The sequence below is a fragment of the Argentina silus genome (assembly GCF_951799395.1).
Source record: "Argentina silus genome assembly, chromosome: 9".
NCBI classification, from domain to species: Eukaryota; Metazoa; Chordata; class Actinopteri; order Argentiniformes; family Argentinidae; genus Argentina; species Argentina silus.
The window spans coordinates 14,548,849-14,574,392 of record NC_139663.1 but is presented as its reverse complement, the minus strand read 5'-3'; the positions used below and the strand labels follow the sequence as shown (position 1 = coordinate 14,574,392).

The window sequence follows — 25,544 nt, the reverse complement described above, 5'->3', positions numbered from 1 at the left end:
GTTTTGAAAATGCTTAGCGCCACTATTGCAATGAAAACTATTATTGCAATTGAAATGAATAAAGATTGCATTCTAAAACCGTTGCCCCATCTCCATCTAACATGAGGGGTGTACATTGCACGACAAACGCGAAAATCGACGATATTTTGCTCTAGCGCCTTCTGCTATTGGCCAATCAAAAAGGTCTGCGTTGCACAAGTCGGCTAGGCTGCATAGTTGGACGCATTGCCTGTATAGCGTTGAATCCTCCCTGCGCAGGTTGAAAGCCAGTCTGCTGCTGTCCGTTCACTGTTAGTGCTGCCGTATGAACTACCACCCACAACTGCATCTCTGAGGGCATCACCAAACGCGAAAATGGCGGCCCGGGTAAGATATTTGACGTTCATTCAAGTCCCTTGTTTTAGAATAAATTGTTGTAAAATTTGAGAAATTATGAACGTAAAATATGTCGGGTGCCTGTTTACTCGAAGGGTTTTGACTGGCTTGAAATGGCAAGCGATTTAGCTGCTGTAACGTCGCATCTGAATGTCAGAGCAAGACAACGTCTCGCTCTCAATGCAGAATATTGGCCATACAAGTTCATATCCGACGGTGGTTACTCGTATTGTTGGCAACATAGGACAATAGTGTTTTAGTAGTGGACAATGTCTCAGATCTTGTATATTCAGTTCACAGTCGCTAGCCAGCTAGCCTATAGCCTCTGCATTAGCTGAGATGAATTCGTGGCTAATCCTGGATTTCACATGCCCTTGAGCCGATGTACTGCGCCTAAAAGGGCTATAGAAACATTTTATGTCTCTATAAATCGTGCTCGTTATAATTCAGTTATTATAAACAAACGGAAAAACTAACGGAGAACACCGTGTCCATTCTAACACCTCTGACGTGTGTGGATTATGCTATAAACCTGTCTATAATCTGTGGTTCTTTGTGTTGACAAACTGTTCCTGCGCTACCAAGACGCACGTATGCAGTGCTTTAAACCTACAAGGTAGCCTGCAAGCTGTCAGCGGGGGTGTAAATGCCAGTCTTCCGCCACAAACCTACTCTCAATTTCGTCAGGCAACACTTGGCATCACATGCCCAGGCTGTGTTGGTGGTAGGCTTTGCTATTGCACACACGCAGTCAGATTGAATCATGGACAATATTTTCCATATCTACCAAACTGTAGGCAATTTAGGCTCTGGAGAGAGCACCACTTAAACAGTGTGATGCATTGCATTGTAATGCACGCCTATCCCTAATGCTGAGTAAACTCTTTCCTGTCTCTCCCAGCTTGAAGCCATGATGAAACATGGAGACACAAGCTTGTCATGCAGTTTTTCCTTCAGCCAATACATGAATTGTTGGAACTACTTTGTAGGCCTACTCTTCGAGAAAAAGATTCTGCCTAGAACCAAAAGGGTTCTTCAAAGGGTTCTCCCACAGGGTCTAAGAGTCTCTACTGAGATGCATGTAACGAGACAGCGCTGAGCTGTCAGCAGTAGCAGAACAGCCCCCGCCCAAAGCAAGGCACAGACAGGACCTGAGCAGCCAAGTCTGATTGGAGCTGTTCTATTCGACACCTTTCAGCTGTGTGCCTGCCACTAATGCCAGAGGAGGCTGGTGGAGGTAGAAATCGGAGGCCGGGCTCTTTGTAATGCATGGGATGGAGTGAGGAATGGTCTGATACCATTCTTCATTCCATTCCATGCATTACAATGAACCTGACCTCCGATTTCTACCTCCACCAGCCTCCCCTGGTTAGCCTAGCTACGTGACAAAGCACTTTTCGGTCAAACCAAACATGTTCCCCTCCAGTGCTCTATCATAAGAGCCACAATTAGACAGCAGGCCATGATTCTTTGCAGTATGAATATAGCCTAATATAAATGGCATTCTTTTGTATATTGTTATTATTACACAATAATGGAATAGGAATATGTAGCTGTACGTGGGTTTCGACTCCTCTCTGTTGGAAAGGTGGCCTGTGGTGTTATTAACAGACACGCTTGTAGCTATTTAGTATCACCAATACAGTCAACAAGGTGCATTTGTTTCTGTCCCCGCAGGCTTGTATAACAGCCATTAGACGAACGCTGAAATATGTGCCCGAGCCAAAGTGTGTGTGTGTGTGTGTGAGAGAGAGAGAGAGACACAGAGAGAGAGAGACAGAGAGAGAGAGAGAGAGAGAGAGAGAGAAAGAGAGAGAGAGACTGATAATACATGTTCTCTTGGTCACTGACATGAGTCAACCGTGTTCACTGGCATCGCCCCTCCATCTCTCCCCCCTCCACCTCCATCCCTCCCCCTCCATCCCTCCCCCTCCAGCCCTCCCCCTCCATCCCTCCGCCTCCATCCCTCCCCCTCCACCCTCCCCCTCCATCCCCCCTCCCCCTCCCCCCTCCCCCTCCATCCCCCCCCCCCTCCATCCCTCCCCCTCCATCCCTCCCTCTCACCCTCCATCACCCCGGCAGAGTTTCCACATTGTTGTTGCCCACAGACTGTCAGAGGCACTTGGAGGAACATTGATCGTAACAGACACTGACAGAACACACTCTGCCCAACCAGGGGAAACAACTGAGAACACATTTTCAGCTCAGTTTTATTATTTGACCTAGCCTGGCTGTCAGGTTTTGACCTTACCCCCCCACCTGAGGCGAATCCAGAATGAAACCCCTGACCAATAGGACACATGTAACAACACATGACTTCTTTATTTATTATATTAATCTGACAGGGATTATGCACAGTTGGAAACAAACATACATTTCAGAAGCTGAAGTCTAACCCACTGTACCGGATATAGCTCGACGGCTAATTTTCCCTGCAGTCCCAGGGCTATTAATTAGTGTGGAGGATGTGTTTGTTGATCTGGTCTGCGCCTGCACGGGTAGGCGTAAAATACTATTTGTCCCTAGGCTGAAGCAGCATCCATCCCTACTATTATAACACTGAATTCCAAATCAGTATAACACTGAATTCCAAATTAATTCTTATCCCCTATGCCCTAGCCCCTAGTCCCTAGCCTCTAGTTCTTGGCCTGTATGCCCTAGCACCTAAGCCCTAGTCCTAGACCCTAGACCCTAGCCCTTAGTCCATAGCCCCTAGCCCCTAGCCCCTAGCCCCTATGGCCTAGCCACTCCTGCCGATCTGAGAGGCCATATTGCTTGAAACAAAGAAATCGATTCTGTGTTTTGTGTAATTTGAAAACAGCACACAATTTTGTAAAAGTAGAATATTCCATAGTTATATAATCCTCATCCTCTCAGATCAGCTTCAAATGGTTGTTGTTCTCCCTGAGACCTGTGTTATGCATTCTAGGAGTAAACAGACTCTGCAGTCCTCTGTTTGACATTCTAGTTCAGGTTAGATTAACTAGCTATTTGAATATGAATGAACCGTTGGTCATAAAACCATACAATACATACTGTACTGTAACACTGTCAAAGCGTAAACAGGTGAATAATGTTGATAACAGCTAATGCTAGCTAAATGGCAACACATTCTATACAGTTATGACACAAACAGTTAGCCTAAGCTACATCCAGTAAGGTGAAGGTCTGGGAGTGTGTCCTGATGTCCATGGTAAAAGCCCTCACACCGAACAACACACTGTTTGGCTCCTACCTTGGCCAAGTCCTTGGCATGTTCCTCAGGCCCTTAGTCCAAAGGTAAACCTCAGACAGTTGGACAACAGATTGATACAGAGCCGTATATATAAACATCCATCTTGGCCTTCTGACAATAGCATTCCAATTCCAATAGCAATAGCATTCTAATTCCAATAGCAATAGCATTCTAATTCCAATAGCAATAGCATTCTAATTCCAATAGTAATAGCATTCTAATTCCAATAGCAATAGAACAATGGAACATGATACCCCGTGTAATCCTTCATCTCAAACAGTTGTCCAACTCTGTTTAGGAGGCTCAGGAGGGCCAGTTCGAGGTGGAAGCTTAACTAGCCTGATATGGCACTGTGTCAATCAAATGAGAGATATGGGGTTTTTGATAGATCATGATTTATGTAGTGACTCTTGTATGAAAGGCTTTCGAAATTATCCTGGTGTTATTCCTAGTATTACGAATACAAAAAAGATGTTTGGGTATAGCGTTAACATTTAACATTTAAAATTTAGATGATATCTATAATTAAGGACTCAGAGAGGGGTTTTATGTAACGCTGAAATAATTGAGCTCTCTCAAGACTGTCCTTCTCAAACAGAATCGGTGACTCCAGCAGACTAGTCTTCTATCTCAGAGGAGCTCTACATCAAATATCAGGCTGTAATAACTCTTCTGGTCCCAGGTTGAGAAATACACAGCCAATAGGCCAATATTTGTACAATATCTCCACCAATTACAAATCCCATAACAGTCGAGCTTGCAGCGCTGTTACGTGTTTGTACGGATGTCTCTCTGTATTTATCATGTTGACGAATTAGTTCTGTCTGTATGCTCATACGTGTGTGTGTGTGTGTGTGTGTGTGTGTGTGTGTGTGTGTGTGTACATACTGTACATGTATGTGGATGTGCGTGTGTGTGTGTGTGTGCATACTGTACATGTATGTGGATGCGCGTGTGTGTGTGTGTGTGTGTGTGTGTGTGTGTGCGTGTGCGCGCATGTGTGTGTACTGTATGCATATGTACTGTATGTGCTTGTGTGGGAGTGTATCCTCTCATCAGTAATCTGTGTGCCAGTGCAGGGCCCGTGCCTCCCTGATGGTGAGCTTTGAGCTGCGGCTATATTTAGAGACCACAGAACCCTGGGGGGTGGCAGTGCAGTCAGGGACAGCTCAAACACTCCTCCCAATCTAACCGACTGACAATGTGACAGATTAACAAGGTTGTGTCGAGGCCGGGGGAAGAAGAATTCTTCATCGTCGACCGAAGGTGTTCCCCCAGGTTCTACTTTAATTGGTTGCTGGACGGGAAGTGAGTGACCTTCAGATGTTGTCCTCTTGCCCAGTCGTAACACACACACACACACACACCGCTCGGCACGCTGGTGATTCGTTAGCCTGGGCTGGGGGGGGGGGCGTGGCCAGAGAAGGAGCCATGGTGTTAAATCGACCAATGTGAGTTGAGCATTAAATACACTCACGTGGGTTCAGTTTTGGAAATGAGGAGTTGTAAGTAGGCCACTGGTATACAGCAAGATACATATACACTCACGAAACACTTTATTAGGAACACTATACTAATACCTCCTGCTCTCAAAGCAGCCTCAGTTCTTCGTGGCATGGATTCCACAAGATGTTGGAAACATTCCTTTGAGATTCTGGTCCATGATGACATGGTTGCGTAAGGCAATTGCATAACGCAATTTCAGGTGCAATTTCAAGCTGTGAATCTCCCGTTCCACCACATCCCAAAGGTGTTCTATTAGATTCAGATCTGGTGACTGGGAAGGCCACTGAAGAACACTTAACTCATTGTCATGTTAAAGAAACCAGTTTGAGATTACTTTTGTGACATGGTGCATTATCATGCTGGAAGTAGCCATTAGAAGATGGGTAAATTGTGGCCATGAAGGGATGCACATGGTCAGCAACAATACTCAAATAGGCTGTGGCATTCAAGCCATGATAGATTGCTATTAACAGGCCCAAAGTGTGCCAAGAAAACATTCCCCACAGCATTCCACCACCTCCACCATGAGAAGGTGTACAGGCGTTCCTAATAAAGTATTCAGTGAGTGTATTTGGTGGTTTTGAAATATATTTACTATATATTTAATTTTGTTATCTTCTGATAATTGAAGTCGTAAGGTTTATGTAGAGAGCACGCGCGCACACTCACGTACGCACGCACACACACACACACACACACACACAAACACACACATAAACACTGCTGTATTGATCGGCAGCAGAGACAACTCAATGGATACCTTTCCCGGGATTCCGCCTCATTAAATATTAATTAGGTGGCCTTAGAATAGAGATTGTTGCATCGCCAAGAAAGGAAAAACTGTTTTATTTAACGCCAGCAGGAGAGAGGTTCAGGTGCTTTCTGTATTTTTGACTTGACGGGGAGAGGGCAGCCAGTGTGTGTGTGTGTGTGTGTGTGTGTGTGTGTGTGTGTGTGTGTGTGTTTGTGTGTGTGTGTGTGTGTGTGTGTGTGTGTGTGTGTGTGTGTGTGTGTGTGTGTGTGTGTGAGCATTCGTGCATAGGTGCTTGCGTCTGTGCGTATGTGTGTGTGTGTGTGTGTGTGTGTGTGTGTGTCACCAGGATATGAAGCAGTGAATTCCCTAAGTATCATCTGTCCCAGATTAGATGCACCAGAGTACAGAGTGTTAGTACACTGCTAGACAGACAGATAACAGGGGCTGTGTCAGTATATCTGGTGTGGTCATGGCCATAACGGTCAGAAAAGGTTCCAGTGCGTTTTCCTCTTACGTTCTCCAAACGTTGTAATGTCTGTACTGTATGTATGCCTGTCTGTGCATGCTACTTACTGCAGCTCCTACTGTATATACAGTATGATCCCCTTGAACAGCCATATTTGATGGACACCTTGCAGTGTGGTGGTTGGGGAATTATTTTCAAGCTCATGACACATATACGGGGTTAGTATGTATCCTGTATGATAACCAAAGTTATCGCTTGACAGGAAAAAATATGATTTCATTTCTCAGTTGTTCACAATACTTACATAGATACATAGATACATACATACATACATACATACATACATACATACATACATACACACACACATATATACATACATGCATGCATTAACCACTCAAATACACCTTGTTGTCTTTGCATTCATCTATTCATATTTGTTCTCACATTAAAGACACAATCATCTGTTTATAATGTGAAGAATGAATGTAAACTTGTGTGTAAGATGGATATCACACTGTTGAGCCTATACGGCCGACATATCATCCTTCTGTCAGATTTGGGGTATGTATAATTTATGACTAAAAACTCAAATATACGGTGTCTTATTACTGGACATTGACATACAGTAGTAGCTAACAAATACAAAATTCACATTCAGCAAAAAATCTAATTCTGCCAACCATAGACACACACCAGCGTGTCTTAGTAGTGTGAATTGAATTCAGATGAGGCTGCTGTCAGCTTTGTGAATAAAAAATAAAAAAAGACCCCAACTCTGCCCTGCATGCTCATCTTTCCACCACTGTCACTGTGCTCCACCTCTGACTGTGAATGCCCCCCCATGCTGCCCCATGCTGCCCCATGCTGCCCCATGCTATGACAGTGGTCCTGGCCGTCTCAACTCTCTGTCTTCTGTCCTCTTCCCCCCCCCCAACTCCCCCCCCCCCTGCGCCGGCCCCCCCCAGGTGGTAATATTTTTCAAGGTATGTATGGATATTCTCTCTATGACTCTATGACTCTATGAGTCATTTCAGTATATATTTCTTCTCATGTATATAACCCCCGTCTCCCCCCAACCCCCGTCCCCCCCGTCCCACCCCCCGTCCCTGTCCCCCGTCCCGTTCTCCCCGGCACCCCCCGCCACCCACCGCTAAACTTGTTAGCATAATTGGGCAGTCGGCTTAACTGAAAGTAGCTTCTATCTGTTGCTGTCTCTGCATCGCCCCCTTCTCATGTATATAACCCCCCCCCCCCCCCCCCCCCCGGGCCAGGCCTGTGAGCTTCCCCAGTGTGGCTCTCTCACCCCCCCGGTCCCCCCCCCCGGTAGCTACTAAGGTTTCACCTAGAAAAAAGGGTTCTAAAGGCTTGTCCCTGTAGGGGAACTCTTAGTTGGAAGAAAACCCTTGTTTTGGTGCCATGTTGGCCTAGAACCCCAGGGTTCTCCCCAAAGAACGTAAGAGTGGCGCTGTGCCATGCTGTGGACTTGGCGGCGCCACGATATAAACAACTCAAGGCAAATTAAACTATATATTTAGTAATGACAGGGTAACTGTCTTTGATCGCCAACGACATCGTTGTTAAAAACGAACGCGGAAGTGAAAGCGTTAGGATGTTCCTCAGTGAATTCAGTGTTTTAGCAGTATTTTTTGCATACATTTTGACATGAAAAAACGCGGGTCGGTTTTTGATGTTCAAACCGTTCAAAAACCCCTGGGGAGAACCCGGGAACCCTCTTTTCATGAAAGGGGTTCTACTATTCATGAAACCATAGAAAGGTTCCTCAGATGGTTGTTCTCTTACAGGGACTAGCTGGGGAACCATTTTGTTTTAATGTTTTTCGGGCATTTCTGCTTTTTTTGGGATAGACAATAGAGATTGACAGGAAGGATGGGAGAGAGAGGAGGGATGACATGCAAGACGTGTCAAGAGGGTCGGAATCGAACCAGGAACCTTGCGATTCCGTGGTATGCGTGTTTGTGTGCTACGCCACTAAGCGCCCCACCATTTTGTTTTCTGAGAGTGTACACTAGTTCCGTTTCTCTCCATTGCAATCCATCCACAGAGGGGGAACACGAGACAGAGATCGACCTCCCGGAACAATTCATTAGCATCCAACTCCCCCCCGCACTGCAGTCCACTGAGGGCGCTACGCTACAGAGCTACGTTGTTTGGACTGTGGTCCAACCGAGAAGTACAGTACCAGTCAAACGTTTGGACACACCTTCTCATTCAATGGTTTTTCTTTATTTTGTATTATTTTCTACATTGTAGATTAATATTGAAGACATGGAAACTATGAAGGAGCACATATGGAATTATGTAGTAAACAAAAAAGTGTTAAACAAACCAGAATATGGTTTATATTTTAGATTCTTCAAAGTAGCCACCTTTTGCTTTGATGACAGCTTTGCACAGTCTTGGCAAGGTGTGTCCAAACTTTTGACTGGTACTGTATGTGTTTTCTGCCCTAGCTGAGCGTCGGCCAGTGTCGGTAGATTAAGAGTCAGTCTGGGCAGTCATGTGACGGTTTTATAGCCGAGACAGGGCAGCGTGCCAGGACTGCAGTGGGCCAGGGCGGCACATTCTCCTCGTCACACACACAGGCCAAGAGTCCCCCGGTCGCACCCAGACATGGAGGTGGCCAGCAACACCCGCTGTCTGCTCGTGACCCTACGTAGCAGAGGTGGTTTGGGATCACGCTCTTGTGTCTGAGACATTTGAGCTCAAGTGTCACCCTCTGACCTTGAGGATGTCCTTTTGGTCTAATGGTAGACGTTTGTGTCCTCCGTTTAGGAGACCCAGGTTCGAACCCCGGCCCGGCCCTTCATCTCTAGCCCGACTCCTCGCAAATCAGACAGGAGTGTGTTCTGTACCTGGCATGACAGGATACAGCTGTGAGTGGGCCAACATACTGTATGGGAGACTGATTGTGCCAAATCACCATTTTGATTGTGCAAATCATCATCACACAATACATGTCAAAAATGTTTTGTCTGATTTTGAAAATGTCTCTATCTTTGTAGAAATTAACAATTTGCATAATGGAGTCAAGACAGCTGCCTTCAAGACCCAGACGCAGACCTAGAGGCCCAGCCCCAGCCCCAGCCCCTGACCCAGCCCCAGCCCCAGCCCCTGACCCAGCCCCTGACCCAGCCCCTGCCCCAGCCCCAGCCCCAGACCCTGGCCCTCAAAAACATGGGAAATGAAACCAAGACCTAACATTTTAAAAGCCAGCAAAATAAGGCATTGTCTTCCTGTACTGGTGGTTTTGTCCAAGACCATTATCTGTAACCCAGACCAAGACTATGGTCACAGACACAAACCACTCTCATGTGTTCTCATGTGTTCTCATGTCTTCTCATGTGTTCTCATGTGTTCTCATGGTCTGATGCGTTCTCATGCCTTCTCATGCGTTCTCATGCCTTCTCATGGTCTCATGTGTTCTTAAGTGGTGTCCAGACTGAGGCTCAAAAACACGAAACGCCGAGTTTACTCCAGAGCTGAAACAAACAAAAAAAGGATTCACCACAGAAGACCGTCCATGTTGAAAAAAAGTGTTGTTGTCATGACAACCCGTCTTCTGCGGATTCACTGCTGCGCTGCTTTTCGCGAGACTTTTTTCCATCAGCAGAACATTCTCTTTCATCTTCTACCCCTTTTCTCTCATACTGAAAGGGAGCGTTGGCCTTTGTATTGTGTACCCAATGGATCGCAGCGTCCTTGGCTGTTATGTATGAAAGGCAGGCTGGTTTGACATGCTGTATGAAGGAGTTGTGTACAAAAGTTGCAGTCTGACATTCACATCGATCTGTTTTGGTGGTGAATGGCTGACATACTGTATACTGTATATATGTGACTATATATATTAGTCAGTAAAGTAGTAGCATACAAACCAGCTGTTATAGTCTCTCTCTCTCTCTCTCTCCCTCTCTCTCTGTCTGTCTCTCTCTCTCTCTCTTGCTCTCTCTCTCTCTCTTTATCTGTCTCTCTCTCTCTCTCTCTGTGTGTCTGTCTCTCTCTGTCTGTCTCTCTCTATCTCTCTCTGTCTCTCCCTCTTTCTCTCTCTTTCTCTCTCTCTCTCTCTCTCTCTCTCTCTCTTGCTCTCTTTATCTCTCTCTCTCTCTCTCTATATATATATATATATATATATATATATATACACATACAGTATATGCCTATAAAGGCTGATTTGTATGGTAGCAACTTGCTTTCTATAACTCTTGCGATGTGCCATAGATTCAATCATTTGGAGTTCCTACTCTCTGATTGGGGGTTAAAATCTTCCACAGAATCTTGAGAACAGCCTGGTGTCAGACAGAAACTGTCCGTACATGTGACTCGGCTTCCGAACAGGCTAATGGAACAAGCGGAACCCTGCATGATGGGGCTCTATTCTAATGAGCGGTTCTAGAAGGCTGAGATCCTTTGCTGCAGTGCTTTGCTAATAGATCATGGAAAAGAAAACCCAAAAAAGACAGCACGCAATTTTTTCAAAATCTCTTTTTTTCGTGTGAGGAAAACAACAAACCCAAATCCACCCGGTGTTAAATGATGCATAAGTGTGCAGGTTTTTCTGGTCCTTTCCTGGTGTTCTCGTTGGCCCAGCACCTGCCTCACAGGCATGTGTGTACTATATAACAGCTGTATCTCTTAAAACATGACTGCCTCTCACTCCTCATGAATGAGCTGACAGACTTTGGTCTGACATTCTGTCCGAGTGGTTTTTACGTGAAAGCGACTTTGAGAAGGGTGACGTGAGCTCCTAAGCAGGTGTGACATTCTAGTTGTGACATTCTAGTCGTCCTTCTAAAGGAGGATCGATTGCGAGGATTAAACTGGGCTCCTTGGTGTGCTGAATGCTCAGTGGATGAGGAAAACAAAATGCTGGGTCATTCTTCCGCTGCAATATCTCCCCTCAACCTCTCCCTCTTCTCTTCTCCCCCCCCCTCCCTCTCTGTTTTTTCTCACCTCTCTCTCTCTCCCCTTCGCGACCCCCCCCCCCCTCTCTCTCTCCCTCTCTCTCTCTCTCTCTCTCTCTCATCTCTCTTCCTCTCTCTCCCCTTCGCCACCCTCTCTCTCTTTCTCTTACCTCTCTCCCTCTCTCTCTCCTCTTTGCCTCTCTCTCCCCCCTCTCTCTCCTCTTCGCCTCTCTCTCTCTCTCTCTCCCTCTCTCTCTCTCCCTCTCTCTCTCCTCCTCTGCAGACAATGCAAGCGGCGCGATGCCCGACAGACGACCTGTCGTTGACAAACTGTGCCGTTGTGAGCGAGAAGGACCTGCAGTCTGGCCAGTAAGTAACCACCCTGGAGAGACCTCCACCTCTCCTCCACCTCTCCACCCTGGAGAGACCTCCACCTCTCCACCCTGGAGAGACCTCTACCTCTCCACCTGTCCTCCACCTCTCCTCCACTCCTCCACCTCTCCTCCACCTCTCCACCTCTCCTCCAACTCTCCCTCGCCCCAACACCAGCCAACACCTCCACCTCTCCACCTCTCCACCTCCACCTCTCCTCCACCTCTCCCTCGCCCCAACACCAACAGACACCTCCACCATAAGGCTCTGTCCACACCGCCCACGCTCCAACACCTCAACAGCAAGGCTCTGTCCACACCGCACACGCCTCAACACCTCAACAGCAAGGCTCTGTCCACACCGCACACGCCTCAACACCTCAACAGCAAGGCTCTGTCCACACCGCACACACCTCAACACCTCAACAGCAAGGCTCTGTTCACACCGCACACACCTCAACACCTCAACAGCAAGGCTCTGTCCACACCGCACACACCCCAACACCAGACGTACACACTTACTGTAGTCTCCTAAAGCCTGACCTATTCTCCTGATCTTGGAGAAGAGGCTAGAACGCCACAGACATGCAATACAGAACTGCTAACGATTCTGGTTCCGGTCATTCTACGCCACTTACCATTGTAACGCGTGGAATGGAATGAGGAATGGTACCAAGCATGCTTTGTGAGCCCGTCTTCTACCTCCACCAGCCTCCCCTGCCACACACGCACCACAAACCCAGTCATCAGTGAGGGACCAAACACAGACATATTATATAAAGTGAAAAGTCGTTTGTTTTTACTGGAAGGCCAGAGTAATCCATCTGTCACAGACTTGGGTCTGAAATCCCCTAAAATGCTTTGAGCGTTTGCTTCAAACTGCCCAGAGTATGTCCAGTCATTCTACAGTACACCAGATACGCACCACGAACCCAGATTAATCACTCTGTAGCGCCGGATTAATCCAGTGCCATCTTTTCCCTACTGTGGGATTACTGTCTCTCTCCTGCCCATTGAGGGAGAGCATATAAAGCGTAATCCCAGGCTAATTTCAGATTAGCCTCGCATGGAATCCTCTTGGATTGTCAGGGAGGGGGGAGGGGGAAAGGGGGAAAGGATGTTGTTTAGTGAAGGCCTTGTTTACTTGGCTCTATAAGACCTACCCCCCCACCCCCCACTCCCCCTCACACCCACCCCTCCTCCTCCCCCCCTCACCCCCCCCCCCCCCCCCCCCACACCCCCCCCCCCCCCCACACACACACACACCCCCCCTCCCCCCCATCTCACCCAACCCCTCCTCTGTTCGTGGAAAACTAGAATGATTGTATTCCTGTCAGAGCTGTTTTTCCCACTGTAAAATTATCCTCTTAGTCAATAAATATTAATGCGATGCGTCGAGCCCCCGGCAGTGGGGACAGGCGCTGAGTGTCAGTTGTTTCTCCACAGTTTTTCATCTGTGTGTAGGGGTAGGGGGGGGGGGGGGGGGGGGGGTAGGGGGTAGGGGGTAGGGGGTAGGGGGTAGGGGGGAGCAGCAGCACCAGTCAGTGTTTTCAGTGCAGGGGAGGGAGTGGTCTACAGTGCTTTATTCACTTGTACACAGCTATCTAAATGTGTGTACTTGTGTATTTGATATAGCCTTTCGGTAACACTTTAGGTACCATTTGTAAAGGGTTTCTACACGGTTTATAATCAGTTCATAAATCATTTATAACCCATTTACAAACAGTTCTAGCTCATTAGATTAGAATCGAATCTAATGAGCTATAACAATCGTTAGATTGTTCGATTTTCACTTGGTGCTTGCCAAATAGGGTGCATGCAATCAGGACTTATCAATGCTTCGAAAATTAAGCCTGATGTTTCATTATGCAACACTGTTTTTAATGGTGGGAAACACATTTGGGAAACAGTTATTTCCTGACTTTTGGGGATGATTTGGCTTACACCAAACAGATTCAACACATCTCTGCATCTTTACATCCAATCTCCCAAAGTACAGTACAGCTGTCACCATCTTTTTTTGCCCAATGGCCCACACTCCTAATCCTGTCAACATAATCCTCATTTAAACATGTTCACCATGGAGGTTCCCAGATTTTACTTTTTGATTTATCTATCCACTACTTACCCCTTACCACCTCTATGTTCACCCTTACACCCTCTGTGTTCACCCCATTTGGGTCAAGTAATAAGAAGCCAACAATGATAATTAATAATGTATATATAATATATATGCTAATTAGCTGACGCTTTTATCCAAAGCAATTTACATTGCAGTGAGTGCATACATTTTTCAGTATGTATGGTCCCAGTGGGAATAATAATTACGTCATGTGAGTACTCTTCAATCTTCTGTGCTTATTTAGAAAATCTAATCATTTATTAATGAGTTACCAATTAGTTATAACTAATGAATACCACCTAAATGTAAAGTTTAACAATTCTGAACATTTACCTGAGTTACCAGCATTTTATAACTGATGAAATGTTACCTTAATGTGAACTGTAACACCATTAATCATTTTCTAATGACTTACAAACATATATTAATGAGTTAACAACATTTGTAACTAATTAAGTGCCACCTTAATGTTAAGTGAAACACTGTTAACCATTTATTCATGAAATCCTGCTACAACATCAAACAAAGACAGTTGCAGCTTATCATGAAAACATGACAAAGCACAGCAATGGTGCCCTGTCCTAACAACAAGCCCATTTACTGAGATACCGTCTTCAGGATCAAAGTGCTTTCAAACTCAGTTATAGAAATCATGTTACAACATCAAGGCATAAAAACAACAACATTACTGGCGCTTGATTACAAGCACCAAGTGAATATAGAATAATCTGAACTACTGAGTTATAACTTTGTGAATGGTTTATAACTGGTCTATAAACTTGTTGTAAATTATTCGTGAACTAACCCATTTATGAACCCTTTAAAAATGGTAACTTCATGTAAAGTCTCTTCTCTTCTTTGAGACTGTGGCTATTTTTACTGTAATTCAGTGTCTTTTTTTGCCGACAGTTTGTGCCGATTATTCCATCTGAATAATCTAGGTCAACATCCCCTGCATTATGACTGTCTAGAGTATCAAGATACCAGTTCCTAATGTGATACTATATACAGTATGTCTTGAGGTAGTTTGTGTGTGTGTGTGTGTGTGTGTGTGTGTGTGTGTGTGTGTGTGTGTGTGTGTGTGTGTGTGTGTGTGTGGAGCCCATGAGTCTTGGCCAGCAAGACCAGTGTGTGTGAGTGTGTGTGCACGTGCGTGCGTGTGTGGCCAGCAACACCAGTGTGTGTGTTTGTGTGTGTGTGTGTGTGTGTGTGTGTGTGTGTGTGTGTGTGTGTGTGTCTGTGTGTAATAGGTGCCCATGCGTCTCTCTATCCCTCTCCTTAGACATGTGACTGTGAAGACCACGCCCACTCACAAGTACGTCTTCACCGTAAAAAGCCACCACTCTGTCGTCCCAGGCACCATCGCCTTCAGCCTGCCACAGGTAAATAATGATACACACCTGCCTGCCACAGGTAAATAATGATACACACCTGCCTGCCGCAGGTAAATAATGATACACACCTGTAAAAATGTATACCTCAGGAGTACAAACACCTGGGTCTTGGCTCATTGCTTACTCTTGTTTTCCTCTCTTTCTCTCTCTCTCTATCTCTCTCTATCTCTATCTCTCCCCCCTCCCCTCTTTTTCTCTCTTTCCCTCCCACCCCGTCTCGTAGAGGAAATGGGCAGGTCTCTCCATCGGACAGGAGGTTGAAGGTAAAGTTCTGTTCTTTTTTGATGAGTTTGAGAAGAGAAAACGATTGTTACAGCGCAAACATACTCTCTCATGAAGATTTAGATGGAACAGTGTCTTCCAACCCAAACATGGACGAGACTACACCCACATCTCTAAACCAAACTCTCTTCTCCCCCCTAGTGGCCAACTACAACTTTGACAAGTCCAAGCAGTGTGTGGGGGCCATGACCATAGAGATCGACTTCCTCCAGAAGAAGAGTACTGACACCAGCCCGTACGACTCAGACAAGATGGCCAGCGAGTTCATACAGCAGTTCAACAACCAGGGCTTCTCCATCACCCAGCAGGTCAGAGGTCAACACACACAAACGCACGCAAACACACCACATGCAAGCACACACGCACGCACGCACGCGCGCACACACACACACACACACACACCAATACCCTCTCCTTCGGATCCATCCAGGTGTAGCATTTTCAATGCACCTTTGAAGTGATGCTTCGTTCAGATATGATACCATACCACAACAATGGTTTCATGTTGAAAGTAATCCATGTCCTCCTCTGCCTGCTCCACAGATGGTGTTCAGTTTCTGTGACAAGCTGTTTGGTCTGGTGATCAAAGACATTGAGGCCATGGACGCCAGCATCCTGAAGGGGGAGCCGGCCTTAACCAAGAAGCAGAAGGTACTAGGAGATAACATCACGGCATGCTACAGTTCATAACCTTGACTAGGCTATGATAAACACATTATAACTGTCTGGATTTCCAGAATGTGCGTTTAAGAATGATCTGATAATGCATTTTACAAATAATATATATAATAATAATATATATTATAAAATATAATATAATATATATGCCATTTAGCTACCTCCACCAGCCTCCACTGCTCTAGACCGCACCTGCTTGACACGTGTGTGTGGATATAAAAGGACTGGATAGGTGAAAGAGTAACCTAGCAGAGGGAAAAGAAGGGCTGCTATCATCTTGCTTAAACCAATCCAGTTCTTTCAGATCTACACCGGTGTTTAAAGCCTGTCTATGGACAGATCTATCCTGAGTCCTGAGGGATTGTACCCATAGAAATAGAATAAGCAGAGCGGACATGATCCCTCAGACCATGGTAATCTATGCTAGCACACCAAAAGATGGCCGCCACGGAATTGTAATACATTATTGCCATGGTAATCATTGTTATTGCATGTGTAGAACACAGAGAGGCCGCACCATCATTCGACTGAACATTTCAATCGAAGTTGAGCTGAGTTGTTTGTTAATAAAGCTGTAAGCTAAAACCACCAAATGGTACACCAAAAGATGGCCGCCGGTACACCCACCATGGAATGTTGATTTGAATGGGAATGTCTGTTCTACTCTTTCTATTTCTACGTGTGTACCTCTCTCTGGACCGTTCCACTGTGCCTCTGTCGGGGTGTGTTGTCTTCACCTCTCTGGACTGTTCCACTGAGCCTCTGTGGGGGTATCTTGTTTTCTCTCCTCCAGATTGACATTGGACTGCTGGTGGGGAACAGCCAGGTGGTCTTCGAGAAGGCTGAGAGCTCCTCCCTCACACTAGTTGGTACGTTCCACCTCCTCCCTCAGTCCAGAAACTGCCCGACTTGTAACCCGAACATTGCCCGAACGTTGCTGGTTCGAATCACGCTTGTGCTAATTCTTGCTAATTGTTGTTGCTTATGCTAATATTTGCTTCCCCTGACAACTTACCCTAACCTTAACCACTTGAAGTTAATGCCTAATACTGCCTAACTGCCATGCAAGTTGTAATTCACATAACTCTTACGTATGTTACGTCAAAACAGGTGGTCAAATGCTGGTATAGCCATATAATACGATCCCCTAGATCTTATTTCCTTGGTCCTGGGATCCCCCAGAACGTAATAATTTGGAGACTATGTTGTAGTTTCCAGTGTGGTGTGATGTAGTGGCCGTATTACTCCACAAGAGGGCAGCACAAACCTATAGGTCAAAGCAAAAGAATGGACTCCTCTTACATCCCTCTCTGACCTACAGGGAAGGCCAAGACCAAAGAGCAGAGACAGAGCATCATCAACCCTGATTGGAACTTTGAGCGTATGGGCATCGGTGGTCTGGACAAGGAGTTCTCTGACATCTTCCGTCGAGCCTTCGCCTCCCGCGTCTTCCCTCCAGACATCGTGGAGCAGATGGGTGAGACTAACCACACCCTAAACATCCTCACTACCGCACTACCATAGAAGGCTCTTTTTTTTATTTATTAATTAATTTATTTTTAATATCTCTTATTCTTATCCTATGTCTGTTATTTTACCTCTATTCTTAGTCTCTTTATTTTTTATTTTATTCTAACAAAAAAAGGATAAAGTTTAAAAAATGCTCTATTTCACACTGCTATCTCAGCTGTTGCGTCCTGAGAAATGACGTTGTAAAATGTTGAGTTGCGAAACTTTCCGTTACTCCATTTCCATTCCATTACTTCTATTACTTTCCAAACTATCCATTATCGTGTGACTGTCTGACTGACTTGACCTGGCTCTCTCTCCTCCCAGGCTGTAAGCACGTGAAGGGCATCCTGCTGTTCGGACCCCCGGGCTGTGGTAAGACCCTGATGGCCAGGCAGATCGGTAAGATGCTGAACGCCCGCGAGCCCAAGATCGTCAACGGCCCCGAGATCCTCAACAAATACGTTGGAGAGTCTGAGGCCAACATCAGGAAGCTGTTCGCCGACGCAGAGGAAGAGCAGAAAAGGGTGAGGGGCGGACATCTTTTTTTTTTTTATGGAGGACAACTGTATAGAGGCTGTACCGTATCTACTGGTCATGTTGAGAAATACAATCATAAACATATGAAATCTCGCCCCTTAGTTTTTAGGATGTTGTTGTTGATGTTTTAATGTTGAAAGAAATGATTTATGTCCATCTTTCTCTCCCCTTCCTCCCACCCCCCCCCCTCGCCCTCCCCCCCACCGTCCCGTCCCCCCTCCCCCCTCCCCCCTCCCCCCTCATAGCTGGGTGCCAACAGTGGGCTGCACATCATTATCTTTGATGAGTTGGATGCCATCTGTAAGCAGAGAGGGACGGGGGCCAGCAGCACAGGCGTCCATGACACAGTGGTCAACCAGCTGCTGTCCAAGATAGATGGAGTTGATGAGCTCAATAACATCCTGGTCATAGGTAGGCACACGCACGCACACACGCACACACACACGCACACACACGCAAACAGAGACAAGCTACTGCTTCATGCTACTCTTTAACCACTTTCTTTCTCTCCTTTATTCCCTTCTCTGTCTTTCATCTCCTCCCTTTTTTCTCTTCCCTGTCTCCTCTCCTCCCTTCCCTCTCTCCTCTCCTCCCTTCCCTCTCTCCTCTCCTCTCTTCCCTCTCTCCTCTCCTCCCTTCCCTCTCTCCTCTCCTCTCTTCCCTCTCTCCTCTCCTCCCTTCCCTCTCTCCTCTCCTCTCTTCCCTCTCTCCTCTCCTCCTCACAGGAATGACCAACAGGCCTGATCTGATAGATGATGCTCTGATGAGGCCTGGCAGGTTTGAGGTCAAGATGGAGATCGGTAAGACACACATACACACATACACACACACACACACACACACACACACACACACACACACACTCTTTCACTACCCCCCCTCACCCATCATGTTGACCCTCTCCACCTCCCTGACTGTATAACTGTACTTAATTCCACTTTCCCTTTCTCACTCTCTCTCTCTTTGTTTATCCCCCCCCCCCCCCCCCCCCCCCCCTCTCCAGGTCTTCCTGATGAGAAGGGGCGTGTCCAGATCCTGAACATCCACACCAATAAGATGCGTGGTTTTGGCCTGCTGTCCCCTGACGTGGACGTGAAGGAGCTGGCAGCAGAGACAAAGAACTACAGTGGAGCCGAACTGGAGGGCCTGGTCAGAGCCGCCCAATCAACTGCCATGAACCGTCACATCAAGGTTAGACTGGCCAATCAACTGCCATGAACCGTCACATCAAGGTTAGACTGGCCAATCAACTGCCATGAACCGCCACATCAAGGTTAGACTGGCCAATCAACTGCCATGAACCGCCACATCAAGGTTAGACTGGCTAATCAACTGCCATGAACCGCCACATCAAGGTTAGACTGGCCAATCAACTGCCAAGAACCGTCACATCAAGGTTAGACTGGCCAATCAACTGCCATGAGCCGTCACATCAAGGTTAGACTGGCCAATCAACTGCCAAGAACCGCCACATCAAGGTTAGACTGGCCAATCAATTGCCAAGAACCGTCACATCAAGGTTAGACTGGCCAATCAATTGCCATGAACCGTCACACAGGATGATATCTCTCCTACCATCCAGGCCACAGCCATATCTCTGCTGATATCTCGAATGATATCGCTGTTGATATCTCTATTGATATCTCTGTCTGTTGATATCTCTGTCTGTTGATATCTCTGTCTGTTGATATCTCTGTTGATGTCTCTGTTGATATCTCTATTGCTATCTCTGTTGATATCTCTATTGATATCTCTGTCTGTTGATATCTCTGTCTGTTGATATCTCTGTTGATGTGTCTGTTGATATCTCTATTGCTATCTCCGTTGATGTCTCTGTCCAGGCTACAGCCACAGTGGAGGTAGACACAGAGAGAGCAGAGAAACTGCAGGTGACCAGAAGTGACTTCATGGGCTCCCTCAACAATGACATCAAACCTGTAAGTAACCAGTCTATATATATCAGACAATCAAGATAGTGCTTCTATCAGACAGACCAAGAAGTGACCACTCTACTCCTCCTCTCCCTCCTCCCCTGCTTCCTCCTCCTCCCCCTCCTCTCCCTCCTCCTCCGCCTCCTCCTCCCCCCCCTCCTCCTCCTCCTCCCCCTCCTCCTCCTCTTCCTCATCTTCTCCCTCCCCCACCTCCTCTCCTCCTCCTCCTTTTCCTCTTCCCCCCTCCTCCTCCTCTCCCTCCTCCTCCTCCTCCCACTCCTCCTCCTCCTCCCCCTCCTCTTCCCCCTCCTCCTCCTCCTCCTCCTCATCTTCTCCCTCCCCCACCTCCTCTTCCTCCTTCCCCCCCTCCTCTCCTCCTCTCCCTCCTCCTCCTCCTCCTCCTCCTCCTCTTCCTCCTCTTCCTCCCTCAGGCATTTGGTACCAACCAGGAGGACTACGCCAGCTACATCATGAACGGCATCATAAAGTGGGGCGACCCAGTGACCGCGGTCCTGGGCGACGGGGAGCTGCTGGTCCAGCAGACCAAGAACAGCGACCGCACCCCGCTGGTGGCTGTGCTGCTGGAGGGTAGGGCAGGACACACACACACACGAGCATGCACACAAACACACACAGACACACACACACACACACACACACACACACACACACACACACACACAGACACATACATACACAAGCATGCACACAAACACACACACGCGCAGGCACATACACACACGCAGGCATGCACGCAAACACACACACACGCTGGCACATAAACACACACACACACACACACACACACACACACTGCGCTCTCTGCTTACATTTACATTTACATTTATGGCATTTAGCAGACGCCTTTATCCAAAGCGACTTACTTTAACCTTGTCCCCCCCCCCCAGGACCCCCACACAGTGGTAAGACCGCCCTTGCAGCCAAGATCTCTGAAGACTCTGAGTTCCCCTTCATTAAGATCTGCTCCCCAGACAAGATGATCGGCCACTCTGAGATCTCCAAGTGTCAGGCCATCAAGAAGGTAACAGTCTCCATGGTTACAGCATTCACACAGTTCAGTCAGTTTAGCCGTTGCTATACCAATGTGTTGACTGAGAACATACACACAACATGCTCTCTCTCTCTCTCTCTCTCTCTCTCTCTCCCTCTGTACCACACCCTTCTGTCTCTCTCTCTCTCTCTCTCTCTCCCTCTGTACCACACCCTTCTGTCTCTCTCTCTCTTTCTCTCTCTCTCCCTCTGTACCACACCCTTCTGTCTCTCTCTCTGTCTCTCTCTGTCTCTCTGTGCCCCCACCCCCCTCTCCCCCTCTCTCCTCCTCTCTCATCCCTTCACTCTCCCTTCACAGATCTTTGACGATGCGTACAAGTCCCAGCTGAGCTGTGTAGTTGTGGACGACATCGAGCGTCTGCTGGGTCAGTACTCCACCTCCTGTAGACCTTTAACCCTAACCCTGACCGTGGCCTTCCAGGGCTCTCCCCAAAGAATGTCCGAGCGGCGCCGCGATGACATCGTTGTTTAAAAGCGAAGAGTAAAAGCGTGAGGATGTTCCTCAGCGACTTCAGCGTTTTAGCTGTATTTTCCCCCGCAATTTGACGTGAAATAAAACGCGAGTCGGGCTTGTGATCCAACGGCCACGCTGTTCAAAAACCCTGGGGAGGACCCTGCCTCCTATAGGCTAAATGCTTTGTGTACGCCTGTGTTAGGGGAGGCTGGTGGAGGTAGAAATCGGAGGACGGTCTCATTGTAATGCGTGGACCGGAATGAGGAATGGTATCAAACACGAATACGTCAGCTGGGCACGTATTCGTGTTTGATACCATTCCTCATTCCGGTCCACGCATTACAATGAGACCGTCCTCCGATTACTACCTCCACCAGCCTCCCCTAGCTTATATGCTGTACCCTTGGGGTCTGTGGTCTAAATGTGTTGTCCTCTCCTCCTGTAGACTATGTGCCCATTGGACCTCGCTTCTCCAACCTGGTTCTCCAGGCTCTGCTGGTGCTGCTGAAGAAGGCCCCACCCAAAGTGAGCTATAGTGGTGTGTGTGTGTGTGTGTGTCTGTGTGTGTGTGTGTGTGTGTGTGTGTGTACGTAGGCATGTCTGTGTGTATGTGTGAGTGTGTGTGCGTGTGTGTGTGTGTGTGTGTGTGTGTGTGTGTGTGTGTGTGTGTGTGTGTGAGTGTGTGTGTGTGCGTGTGTGCGTGCGTGCGCATGCGGCGTTGTGTGTGTGTGTGGGTGGGTGTGTGTATGTGTTTACTGGTGCAGGGGTTGTGTGTGTGTGTGTGTGTGTGTGTGTGTGTGTGTGTGTGTGGGTGTGGGTGTGGGTGTGGGTGTGTGTGTGTATACTATGTGTGTGTGTATAACCCTGTGTTCCCCTGCAGGGCCGTAAGCTGCTGATCATCGGCACCACCAGCCGTAAGGACGTGCTGCAGGAGATGGAGATGCTGGATGCCTTCAGTACAACCATCCACATACCAAACATCGCCACTGGAGAACACCTGGTGGAGGCACTGGAGGTATACACACACACAGACACACACACACACACACACACACACACACACACATACACACACACACACTAATGGAGCTCTATCCCATGTGTGTTAGCTGCTGGGAAGCTTCACCGAGGCAGAGAGATCCACCATCAGTCAGCAGATCAAGGGCAAGAGGGTCTGGATCGGCATCAAGAAGCTCCTCATGTTAATCGAGATGTCTCTGCAGGTCAGTCGCACACAGCCAATCAGAGACCATTATTCAACCTCCTGTCTCATTTTAAATGGCCATGATAAAGGGTAAGGGTTAGGGGTAGTCATCAAGGAATGAGCTCACACGACGAACCCGAGTCCGAACAAAGCGTTTTCTAAAATTTGGTGTCGGATAGGACACTGGCCTTTACGGGCTTATTTCACGTTTGGTTTGTTTAGAAGAATATGTATAAGTTTCGCGCTATTCGAAAATGTAGTATATACACGTTTTAAATGTTTCAGTGTGGCCAGCGGGGGCAGCAAACTACATACTTAACCCTGAAGGGGTTCAAGGGTCATACTGTGTCACTGTAACTCATTGTTTTCGTTTCTTCTTCTCCTCCCTCAGATGGAAGTGCAGCACAGAGTCACCAAGTTCCTGTCTCTCCTCAGAGATGAGGGGGCGTGAGTACAGTACCTAGCACCAATGGCCAACGCCGCCCTGCATGCCACTCAACCTCAATCACCCAATCACCGCCTCACATTCACTTTAGACCCCACCCTCTCCGCCTTGATTACGTAGAGCCATGACAACAAAGCCATCCAGGATACTACGCTAAAACGTGATACCGATTGTGTAAAATGTAATGAAAACATAATGATATAATCACATAAATAATATAAATAAATGTCATTATATCACATTTCATATCAAAGTATGTTTCTTACTTGATTGGTACATGGCAGACACAATACAGTAGATATCACATGGTTGTGTCTGTAAAGAGCGCCTATAGAAGAATTGTCGGAATTCAACTATCACACACTAAACCCCCAATGTAGCAAGATCACTAGGACTTCACCACTTCTGGTTTTGTTTTGAGTTGACCGTTAACCGTTGACCGTTGACCGTTGGTTTCATCTTGTAATCACCAGGTTGGGAGACGCCAATCACATCAAAGTTTAAGCTGTTACTGATGGTAAGCTAGCTAGGTTAGCACCCAGAGGTTTAGCTACCAGACTAGCTAGGTTAGCACCCAGAGGTTTAGCTACCAGACTAGCTAGGTTAGCACCCAGAGGTTTAGCTACCAGACTAGCTAGGGTAGCACCCAAGGGTACCCTACAGTCAGCCATAGGCATAGACACCAATGTAGTAGACCTCCTTTATTAGAAAACCACCTCAGCTCTACCTTTATGCAATGAGAGAGCAAATTCTCGATCATTTAACTTAAAAACAGTAGATATGTTTTCCTGGTATAAACAGGCCAACTACTTATCAAGCATACTCCTCCATTACCATTCATGAATGAAGACTTGGTAACACTTGAACTCTCTGTTAGAAGCCCTACTGTACATAAGTAACCATTACTGCACAGTCATAACCATGACATAGCAGACATCAAGTTAGGACACCAAATTACTAACAAACAAGACGGCATATCTGGAAAACATAAGTAAATGGAATATGTTCAAACGTTTAACAGAATGTGTTCATGTTAATGTAATGTGTTGCAAAGTCGGTTGCCATACACAGACATTACAAGATGTCATGGTTGTTGATGTTGTCATGACACAGTCATTGTGAGGGTGTTACCAAAGATTCACATGCATGACATGATACCTGCCACCCCTGTGCCTCATGTCCATGTTATAACAACATGACATAGGAGGATCTTACATCACTGCCTCTGCTATAACGCATTATGATCATGCTTCATAAGCCTGATTCTATTCTATTCTATTCTATTCTATTCTATTCTATTCTATTCTATTCTATTCTATATAATATCCCCTTCCTAAATGTCCTGAATAGAATTGGGTTTGTTCATTTGGTTATGGGGTCTACTGTATATGCATTTAACCTGCTAGTTAAAGGTTAAGGTCGAAACCCTCACTTGAGGTCTGTGTGCATAACTCTGACTTTCACGTCAGTCAAACATTGAGATTTATGTTGAATATTGAGTTACGTGTGTGGATCTCAAATTAGGATCCCACCCTGAATGAGTGCTAATTCTACAATTCAACTCTGAGAGTGATTGTTCTACAGTTACAGTTAAAAACAGAGAGTGATTATTCACCATTCTTATTACTATAATATAATTACTATAATTAATATTCTATAACATCAACATGATGGTTCTGTCCTTGTTTTATAGAGCACATTTAAACCCTGAACACCATGCTACCTATTGTTGGTGTTGTGTGAGTACAGTCCACTAGGCTGGGTACTGTCCCACCTGAGTCAAAACATCACAATACTAGAGGTGCGCTTGATTGAGTAGAATAGTCCCAAAACAGCACTGCAAACTGCAAGCTAAATCAAGCGCACCACAGGCTGGTTTCACAGACACAGATTAAGACTAATCCCAGATTTAAAAAAGCAACTCAATAGATAGAAGAATCTTTATTGAAAGTGTGATTTAGTCCTGGACTAGGCTTAATCTGTGTCTGGGAAACAGGTCCAATATGTCCTTGACTCAGGGCCGGATGTGGCTTACCATGAGTGTTGAAGGAGGGGAGGGTGAAGCATTGTCTCCCTAAAAGAGGCTGAGTCCCTCTTTCCCTCTTTCCCTCTTGTTTCTCTCCAGTGAACGCAGTAACCGCAGTGAACGCAACTTCTTTGAGTAGAACAGAGGGCCGTGGCGGGCCAGGAGAGGAGAGGAGGGGAGGGGAGCAAGACGTCCTCCGTTCATCATCCGTCCATCCAGAGAGGGAGAAGACAGAAGTATCCCCCTGCTCATCCACGCA

The 25,544-nt window shown here is 46.7% G+C and overlaps 1 protein-coding gene across 1 annotated transcript; it reads left to right on the top strand.

The window, feature by feature from the left end:
- Positions 1 to 304: 304 nt before the first annotated feature.
- Positions 305 to 23,265, top strand: LOC310809759 (vesicle-fusing ATPase-like; the record flags this gene model as incomplete). The annotated part of the gene is given in 22 exon segments (XM_083677193.1): positions 305 to 328; positions 331 to 366; positions 7,305 to 7,322; positions 11,542 to 11,627; positions 15,034 to 15,133; positions 15,369 to 15,408; positions 15,569 to 15,735; positions 15,971 to 16,078; positions 16,899 to 16,974; positions 17,427 to 17,582; positions 17,942 to 18,141; positions 18,400 to 18,565; positions 18,880 to 18,954; positions 19,158 to 19,345; positions 19,996 to 20,091; positions 20,517 to 20,673; positions 20,994 to 21,127; positions 21,455 to 21,521; positions 22,056 to 22,135; positions 22,491 to 22,625; positions 22,720 to 22,833; positions 23,206 to 23,265. Coding segments are annotated over 22 exon segments (2,283 nt in total).
- Positions 23,266 to 25,544: the final 2,279 nt, after the last annotated feature.